Here is a 19,521-nt window from a genome sequence, read left to right as displayed (position 1 = left end):
TTGCCATAGTCACCATCGCCGGCCGCTATCGCGTAGCAGGCCGGCGATGGCAGCTTAACCCCTAAAAAGCCGCGATCTCTATAGAACGCGGCTTTTAAGGGGTTAATCAGCGGGGACACAGCGATCGGTCCCCGCTGTAGGAGCTGTGACAGCTGCTGAACAAGACAGCAGCGTCACAGCTCCTGTATGTGTCGGGAGGACGGCCGAAACGGCCGTTACTCCCGAGACGTACTATTATGGCATGGAGCGCGAACGATACAGCTGCCATGACGTAATAGTACGTCAAGGAGCGGGAAGGGGTTAAAGTCTCAAATGGTATTGCCTTGTCTTGCACCCCCAAGGTCATACCAATGTTGTGTTAAGCAAATAGTTTTCGGTACGCCTAGGTAATAGATTGTTTTAATGTTTTCCAATAATAATCCTAACTTGAGGTACTAAGGGCATGATATTAACAGATTCTAATGCTTGAAATGATTGCATTGACATGAGAACGGACCGAGCATGCCAGGCTATGACTAGAAAACAAACAAACTATTAAAACTTCTCAGCGTTCCAGATCATTAACTACAGATTATGTTTGGGTGATATGGCCTAAAAATCAAGTCTCCATTCTATTTGTTTCCCCGTGATACTCGTTTTTAATCTGTCTTTTATTTATTTATATTTTGCTAAATAAAATAAAACATAAAAATTATTTCACATAAGAGAATTTCATGCGCCGCTATACAGTTTATCAGAAGTGTCACTTTAGGGCTATGTTCACACGGAGTATTTTGGGGGAGGAATATCTGCCTCAAAATCCCGTTTGGAACTTTGAAAGGCAGATATTCCTCTCCCTGCACGCCGTTTTTCGCCCGCGGCCATTGAGCGCTGCGGGCATAAAACAGCGAGAAATACGCTTTCTCCTGCCTCCCATTGAAGTCAATGGGAGGTCAGAGGCGGAAGCGCCCGAAGATAGGGCATGTCGCTTCTTTTTCCCGCGAGGCAGTTTTACTGCTCGCTGGAAAAAGACGCCGACGCCTCCCATTGAAATCAATGGGAGGCGTTCTCGGGCCGTTTTTGCCGAGTTTTGCGACGCGGTTTCCGCGTCAAAAAACTCTGCAAAATACCCCGTGTGAACATAGCCTAAGTGTGATCACGCGCACTTGTAAAAGGGACAATTAAACCGTATATATTGTGGAATGGCTTTGCATGCAATTTCTTTATGTATGAGTGTGGAGAGCCTACTAATCTCGCTGCTCGTCCTATGCAGCGACTTCAGCAGCTCCCTACTTTGCTGTGGCACGCTCACTCTCTGCGGCGGCCTTGTACTCCTGCAGCGCCCACTCCGCCTGAGAACCACCAAAGAATGATAGTGGTCTAGACCCAGGCCTGGATCGAGGGCTGCTTTTCTATATTGCATATTGTGAGATGGAGGGAACGTTATGACAGCAGGAGAATGTGTTTTTCAGAGTTTGCATGTAAATTATTTTTTACCTTTTAAACACTTCAGTCATTGTGTACATACATTACATTCAGTATCCGTACAGGATAAGTAGTTACATAATGTATCATACTCCAGAGCTGCACACACTATTCTGCTGGTGGTCACTGTGTACATACATTACATTACTTATCCTGTACTGATCCTGAGTTATATCCTGTATTATACTCCAGAGCTGCACTCACTATTCTGCTGGTGGAGTCACTGTGTACATACATTACATTACTTATCCTGTACTGATCCTGAGTTATATCCTGTATTATACTCCAGAGCGGCACTCACTATTCTGCTGCTGGAGTCACTGTGTACATACATTACTTATCCTGTACTGATCCTGAGTTACATCCTGTATTATACTCCAGAGCTGCACACACTATTCTGCTGGTGGTCACTGTGTACATACATTACATTACTTATCCTGTACTGATCCTGAGTTATATCCTGTATTATACTCCAGAGCGGCACTCACTATTCTGCTGCTGGAGTCACTGTGTACATACATTACTTATCCTGTACTGATCCTGAGTTACATCCTGTATTATACTCCAGAGCTGCACACACTATTCTGCTGGTGGTCACTGTGTACATACATTACATTACTTATCCTGTACTGATCCTGAGTTATATCCTGTATTATACTCCAGAGCGGCACTCACTATTCTGCTGCTGGAGTCACTGTGTACATACATTACTTATCCTGTACTGATCCTGAGTTACATCCTGTATTATACTCCAGAGCTGCACTCACTATTTTGCTGGTGAAGTCACTGTGTACATTAGGAATGTCACGATACCAGAATTTGGACTTTGATACCGATACTTTGTGTAGTGTTGCGATTCTAGAAACCAAAACGATACTTTTGCCAACAAAAATAATTTAAAAAAAAGCTTTACCATTTTGATGTGAGGCGCGTGGTTGATGAATTTTGAACCTCCACGTGCCTCACATTAAGGCCTTATTCACACGAACGTGTTATACGTCCGTGCTACTCGCGTGATTTTCATGGGGCCGTTCAGACTGTCAGTGAATTCACGCAGCGTATGTGCGCTGCGTAAAACTCACGACATGTCCTATATTTGTCCGTGTTTCGCGCAGCACGCACCCATTGAAGTCAATGGGTGCGTGTAAATCGCGCACGGCACACGGAAGCACTTCCGGGTGCCGCGTGCTACAGTAATAAAATAAATTAATGAAAACAAAAGCACCACGTGCTTTTTTTTTCTGTTTGTAAACCTAAAACCAGAGTGTCATAATACGTAAAAGGAAAGTGAGGCAGCACTACCAAATTTGTGAAAATAACGATCCGTTTATTCCACTCGTGTGCGACGTTTCAGCTCCGTGTGAGCCTGTCTCAAGCCTCACACTGAGCTGAAACATCGCACACGAGTTTTACGTATACTGAAGGGTCATTGGACTGTGACCTAAGAGGCTTGCACCCAACCTATATCCTCTTGTCCAGTGCTGCTGATATATGCTTGTTTCCTGTAGAGGGTCATAATGATGCTGGCTGCGCGAAAATCAAGCGGCCACGCGCCATATGCTGATGCCACAAATTTTGCGCGCGCAAAATGGACACGTCCGTGTGAATAAGGCCTAATAGTAATTAACCCCATCCTGTTCCTCAGTCATAATGGACACTATTGGCTTAATGTGTGAGGTACATGATGGGGTTAATTACTATTAATGTGAGGCACATGGAGGTTCAAAATTCATAACACCTCGTGCCTTACATTTGAAAACGGAAGGACCTTTCTGTGGGTTTTTTATGGTTGGTAAAGTATAGTTTTTGTATAGAGTATCGCAATACTACTATCTGTATCTAAGTCCAAATTCTGGTATCGTGACCACCCTAACCATAAGTCGGAATAACGAACTGCCCCTCCATTATAAGAGCTCAGCTAACTTAAACCCCCCCCCCCCCTCCCAAATGTCACACAGGGCCTATGATGATGAGATATATGGAGCTGCATGCAGGTTCCTCACTCGGTACAGTGGACATCTTCCTATATCCCTGGTCACCAGATACAGAATACCTGTCCCCATAAACACCATCTTATGTCACGCATCTCCAGTGCGGAGATCCTCCAGAAACCTTTATATCTATGTGTGACTGATATCTGCCGCTCCTCTGAAGGCCTAAAGTAAAAGAGAAGAAAAATCCAAAATCATGGCGCCACATGGTGCAGGTCACCAATGATAATGAAGCAAAGCAATAAAGGGGAGTATATATAATATGTATATATATATATATATATATATGCGCTCACCTAGTGAAGTTGTGCAATTGCAGGCTCAATACTGATGTAAGGAGAATATTTTAATATGAAGCTGCAGCTAGGTCCAATCCGGTCCACACAAGGTAACCGCTAAATATACCATATAAAGGAATAGAAAAGCTGAACCATGAACAGCGCTGCGATCAAGGAAGAGTCCAGGATTGATAAAGAAAATTACTGCGTTAATAAGAAAGCATTAGGCTACGCGTTTCAACACTACCAGTATCTTCCTCAGGCCATGTTCCTGGTTCAGCTTTTCTATTCCATTATATTCTCCTCTTAGAATGCCAACTTTAACGTATCGTGTCCCCTTTTTAAGATGCTATTGGTTTCTGCATGGGAGCATTGATCTTATGAACATGTCGTCTTCTGCAGTCCACGTGCTCATTCATTTTATAAAATATCCGAATTTCAGTCCTAACCATATATTGACCCTGGTCTGCCTGCCTTGTTACCGCACTGTATGTAACTGGATAGGAGATGGTCATACATTATCCATGTGAATACGTTCCGTTTAGCTGTGATAAGCCATTACCTTAACTGTGATTAAACCTAGTAATTTCCCCTGCAATTACAATGTCATTAAGGCGCATTGCCTGGATGCATCTCTATCCAGATTAATGAAATAAATGATATTAGTGACTCGTTTCCAGGTGCTACAATTATGTCGTCTTGCCCTGATCTATATACTTATATAGTGTTTAAAGCCTTTGTCAATGCCCCCCCCCCTTTTTTTTACTCCTTGTCAATGAGAAACTAATTCGCTCGATCGTGTCCAGTCAATTATTGTTCTGACATCAGGGAACAATTAACACCATTCATTATACCGCAAATCGGCCTGTCTATTAACTCCTGTCTTGCTGTGTCATCGTCTATTAGCCACGTATCTTGATGGAGAGCAGTTTCCAATGATTCAAAATTGACTTTGACAACTGGCAGCATAATTTCAGTAGATAAGAAGACAAAGTGAGGTAGTTATTATTGAGGCCCTGAGGAATTACAGCCAACCAATTGTAACGTGCTAAGACTTCACTAGCAGGGCTCCGCCGCGCAGATCAGGCAGAGGGTTAAATCAATATTTTCAATTTCTTACAATCAATCTGGTGTTCGAGCAAGATGGAAACTTGTTAGCAATTGGCAGAATGTGTAAATGAAAAGTCAAACTTATTATTATTTGTTAAAAAGGAATCGGCACGTAACACTATGCTCCTGGCTGCAAGTAATTCTTCCGTGATCAGTTGTTGCTGGAAGCGCGGGGAGAATCTGGCAATATGCAGCAGGCTCTTCCCGATGAGAGAAGCCGCTGATCTTTACAAACGACTGGAGCATCAATAGCCTGGTTCTGAGATGTGACTACCGCACCCCTTACTGTCATTAGTGCAGGAGGTGGGTGGGGAGAATTAGTCGTCTGTCAAGATGTTACAAGCGGCATGTGGATGATGGCGACCAAAAAATGTTACTGAACAAAAAGCACACCAAGAAAACTACAAAGGCCACAATAGTGAGGCCACCATCATTTATATGTCATTTCAAAATAAAAATACTGCAAATGTTCGATGGTTTTGTGATTTAATAAAAAAGAAAATTAAATATAATATATATTAGGGAGATTTAGTGTTCTTAAACGGTTTCTCTGCTTGGACAATCCCTACTTGTTAGGGTCCTTTTAACAATAAGCTGATTGCAAAGTGTCCTGTTGTGAACTCCAGTGATCAGCTGTGATCTGTGGGGAAGCCTGTAAGTGTTCCATTTCCCTGCAGTGCCACCGCAGGAGAGATTAAGCATTACAGTGTCCTCATATCAAGCAGAGCTGTCCTTTTAATCTTGTATGACACAGTAAGACCTTATTCACACGACAGGGTTTCCCGGCCGGGTGACGGCCGGTCATAAAATGGCCGTCACACGGCCGCAGTAGGACCAATAGACCCCTAATGGGGCTATTCAGTCAAGAAATGGGACATGCCCTATTTTCGGCCGTTCGCCCGGCTCCCATAGTAGTCGATGGGGCCGGGTAATACACGGCCATCACTTGAATGTGCTCCAAGTGACGGCTGTGTCTTCCGTCGCTTGCTCTCTCCTCCTTCTCCCCACTGTGCGAAGTGCATAGGAGGAGAAGGAGGGTGGTATTTTTTTGCTCCCTGTAGTAGCAGAATCCCCGGCCACAGCTTCGGCAACGCTGTGGCCGGGGATTGGGGCTTCCGCTCCAGGACATATATGGACACAGTGACGTCACAGACTTCTGAAGCGGAATCACTGGCGATGTGGTGGGGGAATCCACTACAGGAGAAGTCCCTGCCTTAACTGTCCATATATGGACACAGTGATGTCAGCGACTTCTGAAGCGGAATCCCCACCGCTGTGGATGGGGATTCCGATCCAGGAGAAGTCACTCACTTCACTGTCCATATATGTGTGGCATTACCTACAAGGGTGTCTGTGTGGCACTACCTACAAGGGTGTCTGTGTGGCACTGCCTACAAGGGGAGCCGGGTGGCACTGCTTACAGGAAAACAACGGATGCAAAACAGGTCAAAATCGGCCATTAAAAACGGCGACACGGCCAGGAACGGATGCAAAATGGCCGGGAAAAAACGGCCGTTTTTATCGGCCGACACTCGGACCCTGTCGTGTGGATAAGGCCTAAATGGGTTTTGGGTCAGGGCTATTTGATTTCTGACAAATTATAGCCATTCTTTTATTTTTGTTTTTTTATGGCCCTCTTTGACCATTGATAAACAGGAGACTTCCTTTCACAAACTATTATCGCAAAATTTCAATGAAGGGAAATCCTAAAGGATCCCTTCAGGAAAATTTAGATACTGTTATGCCTCGTGCAGGGCCTGAAGAGGAGGCGCTTGACTTTTGATTGTCTTTGAATCATGAGCTTCCAACTAAGGCCCTGTTCACACAGTTTTTTGCGGCGGAAAACTTCAGAAATTGACTTATTTGATTTATTTCAATGGAAGGTGGAGGCGTTTGTTGTGTTTTTTTTTTTTTTTTACTGCGAGCAAAAAAACAGCCCTGGCAGTAAAAAGAAGTGACGTGCCCTACCTACCTTGAGACATTTTTCGCCTCAAAAACCCCATTGAAATCAATGGGAGACGGGAATAAACGCGTTTTTTGACACGTTTTATTGCCGTGATTTGACACGTATTTCGGCAAAAAACGCTCGCGTTTATTCTATCTGTTGAAGTGATAGCTACAAAAAAAGCGGCCACAAATCGTGGCAAAAAATGTGTCAAACGCGTGTGGTGCAAAACCACTTAAAAAAACCAGAGCTGAATTTTCTGCCTGCAAAAAACTCTGTATGAACATACAGGGGCCAGCCCCAAAGCATTAGACAGCTCTGATCATTCTAGAAATTTTACTGTTCTGTTTATATATTTTTCCGCACTTACGCATACGCGTGCCATCAGATCAGACTAGGTGCCTAACTATGTTACTGTGTATTTCTCTATATACTGTCCATCACTGGTTCTGTATGAGGCACCCCTGGCTATACAGGCTGAAGTACCAGAGAAACCTACATGTAATCACTTCCTGGGCTGAGCAATAGTTGGTGCAGCTCCTTATTGTCTTTATTCTTAAAATACAGCCCCGAGCTGGAGGTAAACATCATTCGAAAAGAGCTCACTGGAATTCCATTACTTTTTAAATTGCTCTTGTTTTTTTTTTTAGCAGGACACACGAATTAGGCTTCGTTCACATCTGCGTTGGAGGCTCCCATAGGGAGAGATTACTGGAGAAAATAGCGCAGCATGCTGAGCTATCGTCTCCGGTAAAACGACAGACACCCTGATGGAACCTATTAAAGTCAATGTGTTCCGGCGGCCGCTGGTGGTATCAGTCGTGCAACGGAACCGTTGCCACATTTATACCCTTGTTAAGCTCATTTGATGGAGTAGAACAGAACACACCGACGCAGGTGTGAACCAAGCCCAAGGGCCTGTTTACATCAGCGCTTGGGTTCCGTTCAACCTTTCAGTCAGAGGAACCGATGAGAGCGAAAGCCGAACGGCAACTATTGCTTCCATTTGGTTTACGATTGATTTCAATGGTAATGTTTCAGTAGGTTTCATTCCGTAAAGCTTCCATTTTTTTTTCTTTCACGTAAAAATAGCGCAGTCGACATCACTATTGTTTCCATGGAAAAAGAAAAAATGTATTGAACGGAAACCTACTGAAACGGAAGCGTTACCATTGAAATCCATGGTAATTCAAACGGAAGTGATTTAGTTTCCATTCGGCTTTCGGTTAATTGGTTCTTCTTCACTGGAAAAGTTGAACGGAACCCAAAACACTGATGTGAACGGGTCCTAAGAGGAACAGTTTACAAGAATACGTAGAGTACATATACAATGCGCACCTGGGTTCTATATACCAATGTATCATGAGATGATAGAGCAAAAGATAAACCAAATCTCTACCCCTCCCCCCTTACTCCTGGGCCAGTTTCACTTAGCTCCACAGTCCCTTCATTCTAGGGATATCTGGAGCCGCCACCGATTCTTCCACCAGAAATTGTGCACAAGATTTGTGCCATAATTTATACCAGACAGCCAAAGATAAGTGACGTGCACGTTCCAATACATTTGACGCCTTGTACTCCAGCGCACTTTACTTTGACTAGCGTATATGAAACGCCAGTAGTAGAAAATTCTCTCCATAGCGTTTAATAGTAGTGTATGACTTCCTCCAGCAACCACTAGGGGGAGCTTTCCTGCATACAGCATTATAAGAGGAGCATCTGACACCAGTCACACACACACACACACTGATGTAAATGTCTCTGGAGGTCCTCAGCGCCTTAGAAATGTGACCTAAAGTAGTGATCGTTGAGGCAGGGACATTTTTGCACTTTGCTTCCCATCGAATGGAAGAACATTATATTCAGCCTTTTCTTAGCCTGAAATGGCTGATAACTGAGTACAATAGATTCCATTCACCTGTCCTACAATCACAGCCTCTCCCCTGCCAGAAACATTTGGGCATTAACCTGCTATGACAGATTAAGGATTTTTCTATGTGACTTACACATTCCCTGCTCTTATAAGATGTTATTTTAGTATTAAAATGTTATACATGATTGTTGCAGGAATCAGGAAGGCTGAGACCTGGAAATGTGATCAAAGGCTGCAAATATAACCGTTCACTACCCGGAGATGGAAGCAGCGCCGTCTGCATGTGTTACACTGATATGTTGTGACAAGTGGGAGGTTGTAAAACTAACCGCTTTATACTGTGGAGTGGGATATGCTGGTGTGTGAATAACTGTCTATAAGGCTCATCAAAAATGGAATAAAATATACAGCCTATAAAGCTCTAGTCCAGGGGCCACAGCTGCGGATACACCATCGTGCGCAAGGATCCTTTTACAGAACGTTTTTGTCCTGTACTCCCGCAATTTCATGCACTGCCCTATTATCTAGCATTATTTAGGTTTCTGTCGGTCCCATAGTCCGCACATGCTCGACCACCGGTCCATTCAAAGTCCTCACTACGGTCGTGTCGGTGAGGATGACCGGGGCACACAGAGCCTACGTTCCAGTGATCGGTAGGACCCCCAGTGATCGTACATTTATCATCTGTGGTAGATGAGAAATGTATTTTGTGGCAAACCCCCTTTAATTCTATATATAAACTGGTTAATAAAGGGTGGCACATCTTTACGGTGGATTTAAACGCGGCAGAGATTTATTTCCAAGATTGTTCCATTCATCAAAATAGTTAGAAATCCATGAGCCTGCGGCAGAAACATCACATGTATGGATCTGATTTTGTCATGAATCTGCCCCGGGTGAATCCCTTAAAGATATTCTGTTATAACAAATAGAAAGCATTTCTACAGGTGATCATCACTAACAGAAGCCATTGCACAATGTGGTGCGTTTTTTTCAGACCGTTTCCGCTGCGGAAAGCAGCGGTAACAACGGCTCGTACTTACGTAGGTCATTGTTATGGCAACGCGTCCCTCCATCGTAGTCCGGCCTCCCTGGATGACACTGCAGCCCAGGTGACAGCTACAGCCTGTGATTGGCTGCTGCTGTCACATGGGATGCAACATCATCCCAGGAGGCCGGATTGCAGGAAGGAGGAGGGCGTTCTGGGTAAGGATGATTTTTTTTAATAAAATTATTTTCCATAGTTGCGATTTTTCTGGCATAATCGCTGCGTACACGCCGTAAAAGTCGCAACACTTGGCTTTCTGTCGCGGGTTTTGCGTCTCCATAGAATTCAATGGGGGGGAAAACCGCATAAATTGACACGCTGCGGAATTCAATTCTGCACCACAGGACAATTTATTAACGTTTACGCTGCGATTTTCTGAATCTCATCCACTTTGCTGCTACTGGAAATGCTGCCGAACAGAACTCCGTTGCGGAAATACCGCAGCGTTTACGCTACGTGGGAACCGGCCTAAATGCCATACTCTTAGTGCCTCCAGCGTGTCACCCATTTTTAGTGATCGTGGCTGTCGGCTGCCATTGCTGATGCCCATATGAATGAGTTTGTTCCCCTTTTTTAAAGTTTTCACCTGTTGGGCCACAACAATTGTTCTGGTCTTTGCACATCTCTAATGGATAATGAGGAGAGGCTGGGTCAGGGAAGGGAGGCTTTTATTATTTTATAAAAACTTTGTAATGCACATAAAAGGGAAAAATATTACTAAATAACCAAGTGCATTTTCTTTTATGCGCTGGGGAAAAAACACTTGTGTCCTTGGATTTTATTGTTCAGGTAATATTTTTTTTGTAAAAAAATAATAATTTCCATACAGCGCTTTTTATCATTTGTACAGAGACCGATAAGCCCGAGAATCACAAAGACAAAATGTGAAATACGGTTCTAAAAGATGTCACTTATTATCCAGCGCGTGTCCTTGCTTTTAAATGAAAGACGAGGGGAAAAAAACAACCACAACGTTCCTTACCACAGTGAAGCGGGGAAGAGACCTGTGAATCCCCTCAAACAAACGTATTGCTGTCAAGGTTACAAAAATGTTGTGTGCAGCCACATTGTGCAACAAAGATGTCATAAACATAAGTTGCTTTATTTAAGCGCGGCAGAAAACCAAATCCATGTGACGTGTTATCAATGCCTCCAAGCCACAGAAATTACCCTTCGCTGAATATAGGTGGCTTATAGAGCAACCGAAAAGGTGTGGTACTCCGGCTGTTCAGGTCAAATGTTAGGTTCACTGTTAAGAAGACTTTTAGAATATATTGCTATTTTACAACATACATATAGAATTAATCCAATAAAAAGGGAGTCTGTGTACAATACTGATCCTGAGTTACATCCTGTATTATACTCCAGAGCTGCACTCACTATTCTGCTGGTGGAGTCACTGTGTACATACATTACTTATCCTGTACTGATCCTGAGTTATATCCTGTATTATACTCCAGAGCTGCACTCACTATTCTGCTGGTGGAGTCACTGTGTACATACATTACTTATCCTGTACTGATCCTGAGTTATATCCTGTATTATTCTCCAGAGCTGCACTCACTATTCTGCTGGTGGAGTCACTGTGTACATTACATTACGTTACTTATCCTGTACTGATCCTGAGTTATATCCTGTATTATACTCCAGAGCTGCACTCACTATTCTGCTGGTGGAGTCACTGTGTACATACATTACATTACTTATCCTGTACTGATCCTGAGTTATACTCCAGAGCTGCACTCACTATTCTGCTGGTGGAGTCACTGTGTACATTACATTACGTTACTTATCCTGTACTGATCCTGAGTTATATCCTGTATTATACTCCAGAGCTGCACTCACTATTCTGCTGGTGGAGTCACTGTGTACATACATTACATTACTTATCCTGTACTGATCCTGAGTTATATCCTGTATTATACTCCAGAGCTGCACTCACTATTCTGCTGGTGGAGTCACTGTGTACATACATTACATTACTTATCCTGTACTGATCCTGAGTTATATCCTGTATTATACTCCACAGCTGCACTCACTATTCTGCTGGTGGAGTCACTGTGTACATACATTACTTATCCTGTACTGATCCTGAGTTATATCCTGTATTATACTCCAGAGCTGCACTCACTATTCTGCTGGTGGAGTCACTGTGTACATACATTACATTACTTATCCTGTACTGATCCTGAGTTATATCCTGTATTATACTCCACAGCTGCACTCACTATTCTGCTGGTGGAGTCACTGTGTACATACATTACTTATCCTGTACTGATCCTGAGTTATATCCTGTATTATACTCCACAGCTGCACTCACTATTCTGCTGGTGGAGTCACCTATGTACAGACATTCCATTACTTATCCTGTACTGATCCTGAGTTATATCCTGTATATACTCCACAGCTGCACTCACTATTCTGCTGGTGGAGTCACCTATGTACAGACATTCCATTACTTATCCTGTACTGATCCTGAGTTATATCCTGTATTATACTCCAGAGCTGCACTCACTATTCTGCTGGTGGAGTCACTGTGTATATACATTACATTACTTATCCTGTACTGATCCTGAGTTATATCCTGTATTATACTCCAGAGCTGCACTCACTATTCTGCTGGTGGAGTCACTGTGTATATACATTACATTACTTATCCTGTACTGATCCTGAGTTATATCCTGTATTATACTCCAGAGCTGCACTCACTATTCTGCTGGTGGAGTCACTGTGTACATACATTACATTACTTATCCTGTACTGATCCTGAGTTACATCCTGTATTATACTCCAGAGCTGCACTCACTCTTCTGCTGGTGGAGTCACTGTGTACATACATTACATTACTTATCCTGTACTGATCCTGAGTTATATCCTGCATTATACTCCAGAGCTGCACTCACTATTCTGCTGGTGGGGTCACTGTGTATCTGGTACGTAATGTCTTTACACGAATCACTGTACAGTAATCAGATGTACGAAAAACGAGCTGCTCCCCTTCATTGTAGGAGCTTAGCACAGCTGTTACGGAGGTTATGTTGTACTTTGTATGACAAAATATTTTAAAATAAAAGAATAAATGAGTTTTCAGCTTATTTGCCATCATTTATATCCTATAACCCCCTGTACTTCACTTCAAGTCTGGGAGGAACTTTCTGAAGAGAAAAGGATTGTACACTTTTTGGCGTGTTTTTGTGTATAACTAAAAATGGAAAGGAAGCAGACAAGGGAGCATTGCTGAAATGTTCTCCTCTTACCTATAGGCTATACGAGCCTGTGCGGACATGCAGCTGTGTTTTGACATTGTTGTAATTGCGCCTCTGTGGTCACACAAGCAGAAAACATGGGAAGAAATCCAAGAGAAAATATGTCGGGAATAAAAAAAAGAAAAAATTACAAATAGATCCTTCCTACATTCTGTTTTAGGATCCTCTGTATTGTTTTTGAAGATAAATGGCAAACCTCACCATGGTCAGATGTCAGACCCTGCTCCTTATCTGTGGGGTAAAACAGTCCAACACACTCTGTCTATGGGCAGTTTGATACAGATGTAATTTTTCTGTAGGGTATATGCAATGTAAGGCTATGTTTACACCGTGGATTTTGCGGGCGGGTCCTGCCCCTCGAGTATTGTAGCTGCTAAATTAGATTTGTTAGTGAATAAAGTGTCAGCTGCCGCAGGACGGGTCCACAATGGCAGCTCCGCTCTCCCTTTGTAGGCAGGGCTTCAATAACAATTGATGGGTTTTAGAAGTTGCAGGGATCATTGTGATTTGGAGGGAAGCATTGAGGAGAGTACAGAGTATGCCGTGCACAGCTGGTTAGCAGCAGGCGTTCACTACATGGGGAGGTCACACCTAGTTCATCCTGCTGTTTCGCTGCTGATTGACGGCCATGAAGCCTTAATATAATTAAACAAAGCACTCGAAACTTACAAAAGCTCATTTCAATTTCCATCTTTTAAATGAAAGAGAAAAAAAATGGCCACGCAGAGAGGTGGTTAATTGTAGTTTATCAATGCATGGCTTTATCCTGGGGTGTAACAGGTGGAAAATCAACGGCACTTCTATAATAAGGATTCTACTCTCTGCCTTTGTGGCAGGTGCGTATGTGTATATTATGTATGTATATGTGTGTGTTTATAGAAGTAAATACATATATGTATGTATTGTCATGGAATAGTCCTTTGTGTGTAATATGTCATTTTACATACATTAGGGCACTTGTGTACATATATATGATGGAACGTTTCAACAAATAAGTAAAGACAAATGTCACTTCTGAAGAACATGTCATATCAATCTCTATATATAATTTTATATATATATTATACATACATACTATTATGCCCTATGTATCTTGTCATTAAGCGCTTGCTTTTTTTCACGGTCATTAACTTTTTGTATGAGTGGCACTATGGACCCGCTGCATCGGAGATTGCGCGCTCTTAGGGGAGCTGTTTGATCTGTTTCTCTGTGGCCGCTGGTTCTGGAGGGGATGTTTTATTGTAGCCAGTGCTAATCTCTCTATTTTGGTGGGTTGGTTGTTTCACCACTTTAGAGGGCTGCTTCCCGTTCAGATGTTGAGTTCAGAATACGGCACAGGAAAGGGCCTCGAGCGGCCAAGTCCTGCTGAGCATTTTTTTTTTTCCAAGCCTGTGAAAAGAATGAATAATTCAGCAGTAAGCATGCCTACAGCCGCCCATTTGGAAGCTTTGATCTGCGAATCAGGCGGCCGCATGAATGCCCTTATTGTCATGTTATGTGTACACAGTGTGTGAATTATTGAAAATAGTGAGGCCTGAGCCTCATCTGGTAGAGATTACAGTGCAGGCATGCTGGGTGAGGGCTGTAATTGAAAGTCCCCAGATGCTGTTTATTGGCCCCTGTCACGTGACCTCCTGCAGTAAAGCCCCCTCTGCACAGAGTGCCCGGCCTGCCCCGCCAAGTCTTCCCTCCCATATATACAACTGAGTGAGCTCTCTACCGAAGCACCTGCTTGTAATATTTCCACAATTCGAAATTGGATTATTTTCTTTATTGTGTACCCTAATTTCTGCCTGCAACTACTTAACTCGTTGTTGACTTGCAAACACCCCCTCCTCACCCCTTGTTGTGTTTTTTTTTTTGTTTGTTTGTGGGCTCAATGGCTTTCGTGACTAAGCGGATTTCATAGAACGTGAAGGTGAAAGCCTCTACTTGAGAAGAGCGCTCAGTAACCTTCATGGCCGGTGAGGCGGGAGATTCAAGTTGGAGATTTCTTAGGGTTTTAGCTGTTGCTGTGGAAAAGAAGCACAATGCAAAACAGTGGGAATTCATATCCTCAGGACTTGTCCACACGTAACGGAATTGCTGCAGAAAATTTCTGCAGCAATTCCGTTGAAAGTATCAGACTTTCCGCTGCGGCAAAAAACGCACCATTTCCTGTTTTTTTTTAACTGCAGCAAATGGTGCGTATTTTGCTGCGTTTTTCATAATTCTGGGAGATGGTGACAGCTCCTGAATAGCGCAGCAATTCAGTCCACTTTCCGCAGCAGGAATTGAAGTCCGAAAAATACGCACCGCAGGTCAATTTCTGCTCTGAATATTTACGCAGCCTGTGGATGAGTTTTGTTACATTTCATCCACTTTGCTGCTACTGTATCCTGCATATTTTCCGTCCGCAATTCCGGATGGAAAATTTGCCGCAATTCCGCTACGTGTGGATGAGCCCTTAATCCAGAATACAATTATTGGAAAACGTATGGGTATATATAGTACTAAATGACCAAAGATCAGAGCACCGTCCTGATGATTGAATAGTCGGCCGTTCCTCAGAGCTCTGCACAGACAATGATATCCTGCAATGAAGAGACCCTGATCCCCATATGTCAGCAATACCGTGATAATGATGTGTACTCAAGAAAAGGGGGTCCACTCTTCACACGGGCCTGACATTATAGTGTGCTTAGCCTGGGGCCTGAGTAAAATCCCCGGGGTTCTCCTTTGATATTGCCACTTAGAAGGAAATGGGAGAACCCTGTAGACACCCACACAAGCACCGAACACACACACACTCCGACGTGGGCCCTGGTCTTATTTGCATCCAGGATCCCAGTGCTGTATAATTAGATTCATTTTCATTGTGTAGTTATAAACGTAAATTGAAATGTGATTCTACGTTCCCTATAAATTGTATTTTAATTATTATTATAGACTATGATTGCGGGTATCATGGTAACACGGCCTTGTGTTTGCACTGATTGATTATGGCAGTGTTTGCGCTGGAGCCGCGTTATGTAATTCTGTATCATGTTACACTGTGCTGAACCTGCAGATCAATGTTTGTACTATGTACCATGGGAGTTTTTAGGTCATTCTGCAATCCCTTGATATGTTGCTGGATAGCAGAACTTGTTATGTCTGTGAACTCCTTTTATATTTACTCTCTAAGGTGACTAGAAATTCTCAGCATTCCAGGTAGACACGCTGATGTTTACACACAATGTCACAGGCGAGCGGGACAACAAACCTTGACTTCCTGCACACCATACCTGGAATCTATTTATCCCACATGAAGGAAGTAGGAAATATATTATGTGACCCGGGTCACACACACTTCTACATGAGGTTCATACAGGCATGCTGAGTGCAGGTGAGAAACACACAAACCAGGACAAAGAAATGCACTGAACCCGCACGTGGTAATGGCAGCACGATGGCTCAGTGGTTAGCACGATGGCCTTGCAGCGCTGGGTGCGAATCCAACCAAGGTCGACATCCGCATGGAGTTTGTATGTTTTCCCCGTGTCTATGTGGGTTTCTACGGGTACTCTGGTTTCCTCCCAAAAACATACCATAAAGATTTTTAGATTGTGAGCCCCAATGGACAGTAAGTACGGACAACTCTGTAGAGCGCTGAGGAATATGTTGGCGCTATATAATTAACAGAAATAAATAAAATATAGGTAGCACAAATAATAATGGCGGCTTGTTACTCCCCTTGTAATCTGAATGTTATCGTGCTATATTGATGCGGTTCATCTGTGTTGACTTATTTTTGTTTCAGCACATTTATTTATTCATGGTTATCTTCATTTATTTATTCATTGTTATCTTCATTTAAATTCGCTAATAGTTTTTCTTATCTGGGTTTATGCTTCATTTATGTCCCATAGTGGTGCTTTGGCATTAATAATGCATTTTTCCCATTAAAGTCAATGGTGGAAAAACGGCTACATAAAATGTCATGGATACAGCATGAAAACACAACTGCACTGTGAATATATTAGTAACAATCTATTAGTATATATAATGTAACCTGATGTACCAGACTACAATAGACCGGGCCCCATAGCAAAAAAAATCTGACTTTTACTCCCATTGCACTACACATTCAGGCATGTAAGACCCCACACCCCATTGTGGAACCCAGATACATGGCGGCTTGCAACCCATTAGAAACCAGGATTCCGCTAACCCGAGCTGGGCACCCTTCTATATGGGGCATATAGCAGCTGCCTCTATGATCGTGGTCTAGCTGCCTGAACATCTGCGGACTACATGCTGGGAATGGTTTTATTCTAGCTGGAGAGCCACAGGTCGAGGACCCCCTGCTTCTATTGCATTTTACACCTTTGGCAAACTCTTTGAACTTCAGGACCATGATATATTATAGTGAATACAGTAAAGGGGGTTTTACACAGGACTATTATCAGGCAGATCATTAGTTCATATAACGCTCGTTGCTGATAATTGTCCTGTGTAAACAGAGGAACGATCAGCGGATGAACGCGCAAACGCTGGATCATCTGCTGGTCGGATCCTCATTTTAAAAACCTACAATATTATCTTTGTCGGCAGCTCATCTTGGTGTGTAAACAGGGAGACGCACTGCCGACATGATGAGAGATCGGAGTAACGACCGCTCGTCCCCATCCATAGCTTCGCGTGACAGGAGCAAACGAGCACCGATAAAAGATGTCTCGATCGGCGCTCGCTGCAACGGCCGCTTACTGGCCGGTGTAAAAGGGCCTTATGTGTAGTGTATCTTCTGTGATGTGACGGGCACCAGGCCCAGGTGTCTGTCTAATTTAATTTCAGCTTTTCTTGTAGCATCACATTCTTGCGTACATTATTTGTATACGCAGGCTGCTGAATATTAACCCTTATATTCTTTTTTTCAGGTAGAAATGAATTGATAGCACGATACATCAAGTTACGGACAGGGAAGACGCGGACCAGGAAGCAGGTAATTCAATCGATTCTTTCAACTGTTCTTGTGACATGGTGAATGCTGAGAAACTGCAATTTATTGACTCAAATCAAATGCATGAAAATTGATGATATGCTACAAGTGGTTCACTCACAAATGTGCATCACCAGCTCCAGATATCAAACATTCATCCTACTCCCAAATCGTAAAATTAATTTGCTTAAAGGGCCACTAACGCTACAGTCCAGAACTTATAACTGCAGCGGCTGATATCTGTCACATATATAGATGTAAGGACTGGAGGGTATAATAGTACAACAGTGATATAAGAGGAGCGGCTGATATCAGTCACATATATATATAGATGTAAGGACTGGAGGATATAATAGTACAGCAGTGATATAAGAGGAGCGGCTGATATCAGTCACATATATAGATGTAAGGACTGGAGGATATAATAGTACAGCAGTGATATAAGAGGAGCGGCTGATATCAGTCACATATATAGATGTAAGGACTGGAGGATATAATAGTACAGCAGTGATATAAGAGGAGCGGCTGATATCAGTCATATATATAGATGTAAGGACAGGAGGATATAATAGTACAGCAGTGATATAAGAGGAGCGGCTGATATCAGTCACATATATAGATGTAAGGACTGGAGGATATAATAGTACAGCAGTGATATAAGAGGAGCGGCTGATATCAGTCACATATATAGATGTAAGGACTGGAGGATATAATAGTACAGCAGTGATATAAGAGGAGCGGCTGATATCAGTCACATATATAGATGTAAGGACTGGAGGATATAATAGTACAGCAGTGATATAAGAGGAGCGGCTGATATCAGTCACATATATAGATGTAAGGACTGGAGGATATAATAGTACAGCAGTGATATAAGTGGAGCGGCTGATATCAGTCACATATATAGATGTAAGGACTGGAGGATATAATAGTACAGCAGTGATATAAGAGGAGCGGCTGATATCAGTCACATATATATATATATATATATATGCTAGTAGAGTAAAAGCAGCACCGTTCTTCCAGTGTGGGGTGCAAGTCCCTGTTCAGACACACGACCAGTGTCACAAATCCACAGACAAATCCAATACACAGGTCAGCACTCCAAGGTAAAGTGTAAAATGAGGATCCTTTATTCACCACAAGCGCAACGTTTCAGCCCTGCTCAATGGGGCCTTTCTCAAGCTTGAGAAAGGCCCCATTGAGCAGGGCTGAAACGTTGCGCTTGTGGTGAATAAAGGATCCTCATTTTACACTTTACCTTGGAGTGCTGACCTGTGTATTGGATTTGTCTATATATATATATAGATGTAAGGACTGGAGGGTATAATAGTACAGCAGTGATATAAGAGGAGCGGCTGATATCTGTTACTCATAGATATAAGGACTGGAGGTTATAATAGTCGCAATTCCATTAAAAGTTGAAATTTGCGCCATAAAAAAAAGCAACTTTTCAGGCATTTGCGCTGCTCGTGGCACTATACTAAAACATTGGTGGGTGCACATCAAGCCAGCTTTGTTTACATTAAGACTGGTGTCTAAAACGCTAGGTTTAATCCCCCCGCCCATTTTTTTCGGGGAAACAT

At 42.9% G+C, this 19,521-nt stretch overlaps 1 protein-coding gene across 8 annotated transcripts in view; it reads left to right on the top strand.

The window, feature by feature from the left end:
• TEAD1 (TEA domain transcription factor 1) overlaps positions 1-19,521 on the top strand; it is a 158,308-nt gene that overhangs the window by 84,109 nt on the left and 54,678 nt on the right. For all 8 annotated transcript variants that reach the window (XM_075838139.1, XM_075838133.1, XM_075838135.1 and 5 more), the window contains one exon: positions 17,874-17,938. In XM_075838139.1, the coding sequence (XP_075694254.1) occupies positions 17,874-17,938 (65 nt within the window). The remainder of the gene's footprint in view (positions 1-17,873; positions 17,939-19,521) is intronic.

The sequence above is a fragment of the Rhinoderma darwinii genome, chromosome 9 (assembly GCF_050947455.1).
Source record: "Rhinoderma darwinii isolate aRhiDar2 chromosome 9, aRhiDar2.hap1, whole genome shotgun sequence".
Lineage (NCBI taxonomy): Eukaryota > Metazoa > Chordata > Amphibia > Anura > Rhinodermatidae > Rhinoderma > Rhinoderma darwinii.
This window is presented reverse-complemented; position numbering and strand designations above follow the sequence as displayed.